Below are 12,500 nucleotides of genomic sequence, written 5' to 3'. Positions count from 1 at the left end.
GGTCACGGCGAGGTCACGGCGGGTTCCCCACATCCACTGTGATCCGCGTGTACAAGTCCAAGCGCTCAGTCTTCACCACGTGGTATGTCAACGAGTTTATGCCATCTTTGGGCATCGTTTCTCTTGTATGAGCGATTCTGTCAAACCTGAGAAGAGGAGGATTAGAGGAGTAGCAGAGGAGGAGAACCGGAGGAGGAGAACCAGAGGAGGAGAACCAGAGGAGGAGAAGCGGAGGCGGGAAAACAGAGGAGGAACAAAGGGGGGAGAAGCAGTGGAGGAGAAGCAGAGGAGGAGAAGCAGTGGAGGAGAAGCAGAGGAGGAGAAGCAGAGGAGGAGAAGCAGAGGAGGAGAAGCAGATGAGGAGAAGCAGAGGAGGAGAAGCAGAGGAGGAGAAGCAGAGGAGGAGAAGCAGAGGAGGAGAAGCAGTGGAGGAGAAGCAGTGGAGGAGAAGCAGAGGAGGAGAAGCAGAGGAGGAGAAGCAGTGGAGGAGAAGCAGAGGAGGAGAAGCAGAGGAGGAGAAGCAGTGGAGGAGAAGCAGAGGAGGAGAAGCAGAGGAGGAGAAGCAGTGGAGGAGAAGCAGTGGAGGAGAAGCAGAGGAGGAGAAGCAGAGGAGGAGAAGCAGTGGAGGAGAAGCAGAGGAGGAGAAGCAGAGGAGGAGAAGCAGTGGAGGAGAAGCAGAGGAGGAGAAGCAGAGGAGGAGAAGCAGTGGAGGAGAAGCAGAGGAGGAGAAGCAGAGGAGAACCAGATGAGGAGAAGCAGTGGAGAACCAAGGAGAAGAATAGTAGAAGGAGGGTAGGAAGAAGGTTAGGGTTAGGGTTAGAACCAGTGGAGGAGCAGAGGAGGAGATACAGAGGAGGAGAAGCAGAGGTTGAGAAGGAGAGAAGCAAAAGAGAAGCAAAAGAGGAGAAGCAGAGGAGGAGATCCAGAGGAGGAGATCCAGAGGAGGAGAAGCAGTGGAGAACCAAGGAGGAGAAGAAGAGGAGATGAAGAGGAGAACCAGAGGCGGAGAACCGGAGGAGAAACAGCTGAGGAGTGGCCTCTCGATCCTGGACACACACAAGGTCGCGACGCGCGCACACACAAGCACACACACACACACACACACACAGGAGTAGATCACCTCTGAGGATTGGGATCGTTCTTCTGGTCCCTCTTGTGGCGGATCATTCTGCACTTCCCGATTTCACCACTAGGTCTGGAGATGCTCATGCCTTTGGATGCCAATCTACAGTAGTCAAATGTCAAAGTATGACAAAAAGCTTTTCAGTCCCGGTCCAGCTGTCCCGGTCCAGCTGTCCCGGTCCAGCTGTCCCGGTCCAGCTGTCCCTCACCTGTTAAAGATGTCGTCGTCCTCTCCTCCCCAGCCCCAGTAGTTGTTTGGAAAGCCGTTGATTTTGAGATATTGCTCTTTGCTCATGGACGAGACGCCTCCAAAATATTGATTGTATGGAAGTCTGCAAGAAAATGAATGAAGGTGCAGTGAGCGCAGCGCCAGGAGCAGCAGCAAGTGTCTGTACCGCTCTTTCAATGGGGACCGCAATATTTCATTCTTCCAAAAGAATAAAAATGTAGCACAAAATTTTATTTTGGTGTGCCGATCAAAAAACCCAATCAGAGCCATGTCATATTTGTTTTTGGCGTAGCCGTAGTGATGACAGAAACCTCCCATGCTATTCCAATGGGAAAATGGCCACATTTCTGAAGTTTGCACTTTTTTACGCTTTATACTTTAAGAACTCCTCCTTGGGCGTCCTCCCAACCTTAAATTTGGGGGACATTATCTTGAAGAGTGGGAAAATTTTCAGTACATAATAATGCCCCCGTTTGTAAATCAGAGGAGAAAAGGCACCACAGATTCAGCAGTAGGTGCAATAAAGGTGCATTAGCAGCTTGGTGCGGGCGAAGACTCATCATTGCAACTTGCGGTTATATTCATTATTGTTGTTAATGTTGTTGTTGTTGTTATTATGACAACTGCAGAAAAATAATATTGTTCTACATTTGAACACTCTTGGACAAACGAGGTATTACACCAACTTGAATTATGACTATTATAATATGCATGTTCAGTCCGCAGTCCGTCCTGGGTCAGTCCGTCCTGGGTCAGTCCGTCCTGGGTCAGTCCGTCCTGGGTCAGTCCGTCCTGGGTCAGTCCGTCCTGGGTCAGTCCGTCCTGGGTCATCAGTCCGTCCTTACCTGAAGCCAAACTTGTCCATGGAAACGGACAGGTGGCGCGGCTGGCTGAAGCAAGTGTAGGTGTTGCGGTCGTCCATGGGGATCAGGTCTACGTCGCTGAACACAAAGCACTGGTAGTCGTAGTCCTTGAGCGCCTCCATGTAGCCGATGTTCAGCAGCTTGGCTCGGTTAAAAGTGGCCTCTCCGTCCTGGACACACACACACCCACACTAAAGGTCACCCACACTAAAGGTCACACACACAAAAGGTCACACACACAAAAGGTCACACACACAAAAGGTCACACACACAAAAGGTCACACACACAAAAGGTCACACACACAAAAGGTCACACACACAAAAGGTCACACACACAAAAGGTCACACACACACACGGTCACAGACACACAGACGATACACACGCGCGGTCGCGGACAGACATACACTCGCGCGGACAGACATACACTCGCGCGGACAGACATACACTCGCGCGGACAGACATACACTCGCGCGGACAGACATACACTCGCGCGGACAGACATACACTCGCGCGGACAGACATACACTCGCGCGGACAGACATACACTCGCGCGGACAGACATACACTCGCGCGGACAGACATACACTCGCGCGGACAGACATACACTCGCGCGCGGACAGACATACACTCGCGCGCGGACAGACATACACTCGCGCGCGGACAGACATACACTCGCGCGCGGACAGACATACACTCGCGCGCGGACAGACATACACTCGCGCGGACAGACATACACTCGCGCGGACAGACATACACTCGCGCGCGGACAGACATACACTCGCGCGCGGACAGACATACACTCGCGCGCACACAGACGATACACACGCGCGGACAGACATACACTCGCGCGGACAGACATACACTCGCGCGGACAGACATACACTCGCGCGGACAGACATACACTCGCGCGGACAGACATACACTCGCGCGCGGACAGACATACACTCGCGCGCGGACAGACATACACTCGCGCGCGGACAGACATACACTCGCGCGCGGACAGACATACACTCGCGCGCGGACAGACATACACTCGCGCGCGGACAGACATACACTCGCGCGCGGACAGACATACACTCGCGCGCACACAGACATACACTCGCGCGCACACAGACATACACTCGCGCGCACACAGACATACACTCGCGCGCACACAGACATACACTCGCGCGCACACAGACATACACTCGCGCGCACACAGACATACACTCGCGCGCACACAGACATACACTCGCGCGCACACAGACATACACTCGCGCGCACACAGACATACACTCGCGCGGTCACAGACGATACACACGCGCGGTCACAGACGATACACACGCGCGGTCACAGACGATACACACGCGCGGTCACAGACGATACACACGCGCGGTCACAGACGATACACACGCGCGGTCACAGACGATACACACGCGCGGTCACAGACGATACACACGCGCGGTCACAGACGATACACACGCGCGGTCACAGACGATACACACGCGCGGTCACAGACGATACACACGCGCGGTCACAGACGATACACACGCGCGGTCACAGACGATACACACGCGCGGTCACAGACGATACACACGCGCGGTCACAGACGATACACACGCGCGGTCACAGACGATACACACGCGCGGTCACAGACGATACACACGCGCGGTCACAGACGATACACACGCGCGGTCACAGACGATACACACGCGCGGTCACAGACGATACACACGCGCGGTCACAGACGATACACACGCGCGGTCACAGACGATACACACGCGCGGTCACAGACGATACACACGCGCGGTCACAGACGATACACACGCGCGGTCACAGACGATACACACGCGCGGTCACAGACGATACACACGCGCGGTCACAGACATACACTCGCGCGGTCACAGACATACACTCGCGCGCACACAGACATACACTCGCGCGCACACAGACATACACTCGCGCGCACACAGACATACACACGCGCGGTCACAGACGATACACACGCGCGGTCACAGACGATACACTCGCGCGCACACAGACATACACTCGCGCGCACACAGACATACACTCGCGCGCACACAGGCACACACTCGCGCAGACAGACATACACTCGCGCGCACACAGGCAGGCGCACACAGGCAGGCGCGCGCACACAGGCGCACGCACGCGCGCACGCACGCGCACACACACGCGCGCACACACACACGCGCACGCACACACGCGCACATACGCGCACATACGCGCACATACGCGCACACACACACACGCACACACACACAGACGCACGCACGCGCTAAATGAATCAAGGGGTTGACCTCATATGTAGCTAACGTACAGCTCCAGTTGTATAAGATAAGATGTGCAGGAATTGTGCTGCTTGATGGTTAGGCGTTAATTGCAAATGCAAAACACTCCACGTGGTAATGTTGTCAAGCGCAGCCTTGGTGTCGTCAGTCAGAACTGCCTCGCACGTGAGGTTTAGAAGCCATTGTCAGCTCCTGCATCGTAACATATGTGTGGAGCCTATAGAATGCAGGCATTTACAACACTGCAAAGGTCTAGTCTGTGGAGCTGGAGCATATAATAGCAGCTGATTCATGTACGACAGCGATGCATATATGTTTAAAGCTGTAGCAGAAGAAAAGAAGCCTGTTACCCATGATGCCGAGCGGCGAAGGCGTCGTCTGCCATGCAAAAGAACACAGGAGCAGCCAGAGAAAACAGGAACGCAGAACAGAGTTAGACTTCACACATCCAAGAGAGAGAAAGGAAAGGGAGAGAGAGAAAGAGCATAAAGCACACCGCAAAAGAGTGTGAGAGGTGGAGAGAGGGGAAGCAAGTTAGAGACACACTTAAACACTAGAACTCGCAAGGCCAAGGTCATTATTACTTATTACTCTGATTACATTGCTCTTTCAGATTTGTTTACATCGTGCTGAACATGGTAGTAGTCAACTCCTGGGTTCTCTACAAGTGTCTGGGTAATAAAATTCCCAGGCACGACTTCATCTTTGAGCGGGCCAATGAACTTCGCAGCAGCAGCAGCAGCAGCAGCTCCATTTTGAACCATCAACAGAAGTTGAAAGAAAGAGCCCATGCCACGTTCCCCAGAACTGCTTCAAAAAACGCTCCAAAGACATTGTCAAAAAGTTGTGTGCGGACAATGTACTGGAGCCGTCAGCTTCCTCTGTGTGAATTGTAAATAGTGTTCCCGTTTGCAGTAATTATGTTCCCAGATTTCATTTATTGTATTGACGATTTTTTGGCGCCAAAGTATCATTTCCTCGTGGCGTGGACGGCCGATTAGTCCTGCCATGTGTCAATCATAGAACTCACCTACCGCTCACCTGCAGCCTCGTCGGCTCGTCCCCAGGAGAGCAGCACGTTTCCCTGTGCATTGATTTATCATAATATAGTTCCCTCAGTGTACAGGACAAAATTAAGACAGAGAAAGACAGTTCGAGCTGGCTCAGAAAAGACGGAAATCTAAGGAGACGAGAGATGCGATGCGATCATGATAATGATCGCATTGATAAACAAATGCACGTGTCGCATCGAGGTTTTTTGCTGCTTCCGCACGGGGGGAGTGCACATGCGCACGTCTGCTTGAGTTCTTAAATCGGCGAAAAATCGTCCATTACGCCTTTAACAATATAATATAAATATATATAATATATAATATAATGAAAATGTCAAAATATCTTTCTTTTTTAACTTGTTTTGACTTTATTCGGCTGGATTGAGTGTTTTCGTCGTGTCGTTGCGATGTGTCTTGGCTCTGAGTCCCCCGGCTCCGGCCCCGCCCCCCGGCTCCGGCCCCGCCCCCCGGCCGGTGCCGTACCGCGTTTATACAAAGGAGGAACTCATGAAACTGCGGAGAACAGTCGTCTTACCCGGAGATCGTCACGTTATCCCGTCGCAATACTGACCTAACCTAATACTGATGTGCAATTCTGTCATATGTGCAATTGCTGTTGGAATTCATGTGCAATTACTGTGAAATTCATGTGCAATTCATGTGCTGTCGTGACACATATTCATGTGCAATTACTGTCGTGATCACATGCAATGGTATTTATTTATTTATTTGTCTATGGGAGTTTTTGTTTATAGGAGATCTTCTACTGAAAGTGTTTTTCAGACTTCCTATAAGTGATCTGTTCTTCTGTATCTACCTCTGTATCTACCTGCGTTGCACCAATGAAATTTCCCCATGTGGGACAATAAAGGATTATCTTATCTTATCTTATCTTATTTTTGTTGCCTAAATGTAAATGTTAGATTGTGTCTGTAATTTTGTTGACATATGAGCTATAATTTATTGTAATCATTATGTATAAATATAATTTGTGATTTTATAATTTGCCTATATATTCCTATGTTGAATTAATTTACTTAAATTAAATCTAATCTACTGAACCCTTCATGTTTATACCATAAACTCTGAATAATAATCTAACAATACAAATTATTAATAGACTTTATTTTGTTCTAAAGAGGCTAATGGGCTCATTTTGGGCCAGAGTGCCACCATCAAATTGACGGCCTTGAGAGTACTAGTAATTCTAAAATTCTGGTAGTCCAAGGGTTACAAAACAAATGCATTAGGATAATAAATACTAAATATTCTAGACAAATACAGGTTTTCACAATGGTTATGCTTCAAAATGATAGGCAGTATTAGTAAAAGGGGTTAAATACTGTCCAGACTAGGGATGTCACAATATACATTTTAGAGTCACAATTATCATACGGAGAAATATCACTCACACTTTTCAATGTGTTCCCAAAATGGTAAAAATAAAATAAATAAAATATTGAAATGCAGCCTTGGAGCGTTGTTTCTTTTTTTTACAGTTGAAACCAGAAGTTTACATACACAATATAAAAAGACACATGCACTTTTTTTTCTCATTGTAAGATATCAGAATAAATTTTCCCAGTTTTAGGTCCGTTGGGATTAACACAATTATTTATTTTTGTAATATGACAGATCAATGAAAAGTATACATTTTATTTTATTTTTCATTTGGTCATTTCTTGAATGTCAAAAGTTTACATACAAATCATTAATATTTGGTTCTCTTGCCTTTAAACTGTAGGACTTGGGTCAAACGTTTTTGATATCCATCCACAAGCTTCACACAATAGTTGGCAGGGATTTTGGCCCATTCTTCTTGACAGAACTGGTGTAATTGAGCCAGGTTTGCCTTTTCAGTTCTGCCCATACATTTTCGATTGGATTGAGATCCGGCCTTTGAGATGACCATTCCAAAACACTGACCTTGTTATCCTCAAGCCACTTGGTCACCAGTTTGGCAGTGTGCTTTGGGTTATTGTCCATTTTGAAGACCCATTTGCGCCCAAGCTTTAACTGTCTTGCAGATGTCTTGAGATGCTGCTTCAGTAAAAATCCACATATTGTTCTTTTTTCATGATGCTATCTATTTTGTGAAGTGCACCAGTCCCTCCTGTAGCAAAACTGTAATCTGGCTTTTATGTGTTTTGGTTTGAGTAATGGCTTCTTCCTGGCAGAGTAGCCTTTCAGTCCCCTTTACAGGACCCGTTTCATTGTGGATAATGATACATTTTTACCAGCTTCAGCCCGCATATTCACCAGGTCTTTTGCTTTCGTTCTTGGGTTCAAACGCACACGTCGGACCAAAGCACGTTCATCTCCGGGACCCAGAAGCCGTCTCCTTCCTGAGCGGTATGATGGCTGGACATTCCCATGGTGTTTATAGTTGCGTATAATTGTTTGAACCGATGATCGTGGCACCTTCAGGCGTTTAGAAATTGCACCCAAGGATGAACCAGATTTGTGCAAGTCCACTTTCATTTCTGATATCCTGGCTAATTTCTTTAGACTTTCACACTTTGTTACACAAAGAAGCGAGTGTTTCAGGTGTGCAAAACAATCCCTGCCAAAATCCCTGCCAATTATTGTGTGAAGCTTGTTGATGGATATCAAAAAGTCCTACAATTTAAAAGTACCAAATATTAATGATTTGTATGTAAACTTTTGACATTCAAGAAATGACTAAATGAAGAATAAGAAATGTCTTAAAAATGTATACTTTTCATTGATCAAAATCAAACATTTTACAAAAATAGATAATGGTGTTAATCCCAATGAACGTAAAACTGGGAACGTTTATTCTGATTTCATATCTGACAATGAGAAAAAAAAGTGCATGTGTCTTTTTATATAGTGTATGTAGTGTATGAAACTTCTGGTTTCAACTGTATGTATGTATGTATGTATGTATGTATGTATGTATGTATGTATGTATGTATGTATGTATGTATGTATGTATGTATGTATGTATGTATGTATGTATGTATGTATGTGTGTATGTATGTATGTATGTATGTATGTATGTATGTATGTATGTATGTATGTAATTCTGATTCAATTATCTCATACATTCAATAATTAATAAAATTATAAAAGGACAATAAATGAATAAACAAACACATATTTGGTAAAAGACAATAAAATAATATCCAAATTGACTCAACATAACAAATCATAAATAAACTATACTATGCAAATAAAAATACAGGTAACTAAATCTCTCCTACACGCACACACAAGCAGGTCGGCAACATCAAATAAGTGCCTCCAAATGGCGGCAGCTACGTGAAACAGTTTGCAACACTTGCAATCAAAATGGTATAATTTTGCATGTTACCAAGCACCGGAACAGTTTAATTTGTCCAAATAAAGCTTTAAACACTGCACATGGCAGACTCATGGCGAAAAATAAGACCATGTGAACTAGAGCTGAACAATTTGGAGAAATAATCGAATTGCGATTTTTCCCCCCAATATTGCGATTTAATGTGTGATTTTTATTTAATTTTATTTTAAGGTATCCTCTTTTTTCCGTAAGAAAACGTAATGAATGACTTAAATAAGACCAACACAATATTAGATACATTTAGTGTAAAATATTCTTTCCCACATTTAACATTTTTTAGACATGCTGTCAGAATGTCAGAAGACATTCTCACTGAGACGAAAGCACGTGTACTGCTTCTGTGATTGGCCGAAACCCCATGCGGGTTGGGTTTGTTTTGGTCCTTTTTCCGGGTAGCGCTAGCTGCCGCGGGGGGCTGGCGCCCACATTCTAATCGCGTACATTGGGATTAGCAAATCGTGTTTGATCACATCGCGATTTAATCGCAAATGCAATTAATCGTTCAGCCCTAACGTGAACGGTACACACAAAAATACATTGCACTTTCACAAAACGCTAACAGCTACTGTTTGTTCTGTCTCCGCATAAGTCAACAATAGAACTTTTATGATCATACCTGTGGAAAGACGAAGGAGACGTGTCAGTCACACAGCTTATTTAATTCTGAGCTGCGCCTACGCATCGTCTCGCTCTAGTCCCCACAGGAGCGCTTAGAGCACCCGTTTTTCACCCTATTATGTGTGTGTGTGTGTGTGTGTGTGTGTGTGTGTGTGTGTAAAAATAAAGTGCCGCTTTTAACGCCGTGCGCCATGTACGAGTAGCTTCAGCATTCTCCGGACCTCGGCTCGGCAGCCAATCAGAGCCAAGCACATAAATTTCGTCGACCAATCAGCGTGTAGAATGCAAATTTTCACTTGTAAACAGTAAACTGTCATGGCGCGGACCGTGGCGGACTACTGTCAAACGCTTCCCGGCCCGATTTAATGATAATATTCCCTTTTTTTCTAAGATTTATTAATAAAATGACCCTGTCCATGCACTCGAAAATGCCCGTCCACATTTCAAAATACCCCGTCCAAAATACATGCATACATGCATGCATGCATGCATGTATGCATGTATGTACAGTACAGACCAAAAGTTTGGACACTCACCGCAGAGTGAAGGCAAAAGGGCCAACAAGTGTTAAGCATCTCTGGGAACTCCTTCAAGACTGATGGAAGACCATTTCAGGTGAATACCTCTTGAAGCTCATCAAGAGAATGCTAAGAGTGTGCGAAGCAGTAATCAAAGCTAAAGGTGGCTGCTTTGAAGAACCTAGAATATAAGTATATAATTCCATACCAATACCACATACCAATGTGTTAATTCATAGTTTGGATGACTTCAGTGTGAATCTACAATTTTCATAGTCATGAAAGGCCGTGGCTGAAGAGCCGCGGCGCGGTCAAATGGCCGCGCAGTTTCAGGGACCGCGGCATTTCCCTTATAGCCCGTTATAGCCTCATGGCTGACCCTAATCCTAACCTTAACCTAAAACGCGGTCAAATAGCGGCGCAGTTTCAGGAGCCGCGGCGCGCGGCCGGCACAAAAATAACATGGCTTTTTCGGCCGCGCGCCGCAGTTCTGCAGACACTCCCGTCATGAAAATAAAGAAAACTCTTTGAATGAGAAGGTGTGTCCAAACTTTTGGTCTGTACTGTGGACATAAAAACTATGAACAGAACCGGTGACAAAGGGCAGCCCTAGCGGAGTCCAACATGCACTGGGAACAGGTCTGACTTACTGCCGGCAATGCGAACACAGCTCCTGCTCCGGTCATACAGGGACCGGACAGTCTATGGACCCCATACTCCCAGAGCACCCCCCAAGGGACACCCCAAGGGACACGGTCGAAAGCCTTCTCCAGATTCATAAAGTACATGTGGACTGGTTGGGCAGGACGGAAACCACTCTGCTCCTCCTGAATCTGAGGTTCGACTGTCGGTCAGATTCTCCTCTCCAGGACCTGGAATAGACCTTACCTGGGAGGCTGAGGAGTGTGATCCCTCTGTAGTTGGAATACACCCTCCGGCCCCCCTTCTTGAACAGAGGGACAACCACCTCGGTCTGCCAGTCCAGAGGCACTGTCCCCGACCGCCTCGCGATGTTGCAGAAACTTATCAGCCAAGACAGTCCTACAACATCTAGAGACTTTAGGTACTCAGGGCTCTCATCCACCCCCGGAGCCCTGCCACCGAGGAGTTTGCCAACAACCTCAGTGACCTCAGCTTGGGTGATGGACGAGTCAGCCTCCAAGTCCTCAGTCTCTGCTTCTTCTTCGCAAGACACGACAGCAGGATTGAGAAAGTCCTTAAAGTATTCCTTCCACCGTCCGACAACATTTTGTGTTTTCCCTCAAAATGTTACAGTTACAATAATGAGTCGCTGACCTTTTACCTTTTCGTCCACCGTCCCCGCTTTTCTCCGTACGCTGCGGCGCAAAGGGTAATGTGCTGCGTGGAAGTAGTGTAGTTGCAAGGCACACACAAAAATTACTTTATGCAGATGCACCGTTTTTTAAAGTAAATAATTATTTGCAATTATTATATGGGAATTCACTTCTGTTGTTGTAATTTCACTTAGGGTGGGTTTCACTAGGGTGAGGAGAGCACTCACTTGGACATCAAGTTTAACTGCCCTGGCCGGATTAAGATGAGCTCGTATAACACAGGTCTGAATCCAGTCTAAAATGAATCTAATGTCAGGTCTAAATGAGGTTTAAATGCTGTGTTTTACCTGGTTGATGACGTAGATGCCATAGTCCAGCTGCTGCCTTTGCAGGAAGGGGTGGAGGTAGTAGAGCCAGTACTTGAGATGCTCGTCACGGTTCCTGAATGGGATGATGATCGCTACTTTCTGCAGAGCCACACAGTCGGGTGGTTTGAAACGCCCTCCGCTGGTGATCCTTGGGTTGTCCTTCTTTACCTGTTCCAGAGAGGGACTGGGCTGCATGAACTCCACCTTCAGAGGGCCCACTGTGAACAGGAGACCCATGAATAGAACATTAAGGGCAGTGAAAAAGGGAACCTACAGATATATTAAGGTGCTTTTCAGTCAGGGTGGTCCATGTGGTTTACGCAAAAGTGAACCGTACAGCCCAGTTTGAAGGTACGAAGGGGTCGTGAGAGGTACTAGCTCTGGTACTGGTGCTGGCACAGAATGCAGACACAGGTGAGAAAGAAACGGCAACAGCAAATATAAATTAAAAAAAAAATATTCCTCACCAAACGCTGACTTGATCTGGTGACAAACCAGTGACAATAACTTTATTTGATAACTAGATTTAGCAAAACAAAGCAACGCACATTAGCATCCGCTGTTTCCTGTTGCCGACTCGCATCAAGACTCAAAATATTATATATCCAGTGCATAACGAATCGAACATTATCCAAACCCAACATATTACATAAAGAGACATGAAAAAACTCATCTCACGTCTCAAGGTGCTATCGATGATCGGCCGCCAATGACAAATCATCAAATGCAAAAATCACGTGATCTATGATCTTCCAAATGGGCCGATGAGACAACACTTCGTCGTCACATTTGCCTTGAGG

The 12,500-nt window shown here is 46.7% G+C and overlaps 1 protein-coding gene across 1 annotated transcript in view; it reads right to left on the bottom strand.

Moving 5' to 3' along the window:
* b4galt1l (DP-Gal:betaGlcNAc beta 1,4- galactosyltransferase, polypeptide 1, like) overlaps window positions 1-12,500 on the bottom strand; it is a 17,131-nt gene that overhangs the window by 302 nt on the left and 4,329 nt on the right. The window contains exons 2-6 of the mRNA XM_072459621.1: window positions 11,680-11,918; window positions 2,197-2,384; window positions 1,332-1,454; window positions 1,121-1,225; window positions 13-146 (exon numbers count right to left, since the gene is read on the bottom strand). Of these exons, the coding sequence (XP_072315722.1) occupies window positions 14-146; window positions 1,121-1,225; window positions 1,332-1,454; window positions 2,197-2,384; window positions 11,680-11,918 (788 nt within the window). The 3' untranslated portion in view covers window position 13. The remainder of the gene's footprint in view (window positions 1-12; window positions 147-1,120; window positions 1,226-1,331; window positions 1,455-2,196; window positions 2,385-11,679; window positions 11,919-12,500) is intronic.

This window comes from Eucyclogobius newberryi, unplaced genomic scaffold (genome assembly GCF_026437365.1).
Source record: "Eucyclogobius newberryi isolate DKJ021-1_F unplaced genomic scaffold, fEucNew1.0.hap1 SCAF_24, whole genome shotgun sequence".
Classification (NCBI taxonomy): domain Eukaryota; kingdom Metazoa; phylum Chordata; class Actinopteri; order Gobiiformes; family Gobiidae; genus Eucyclogobius; species Eucyclogobius newberryi.
The sequence above is the reverse complement of the archived record's forward strand: the minus strand, read 5'-3'. Positions and strand labels throughout refer to the sequence as shown.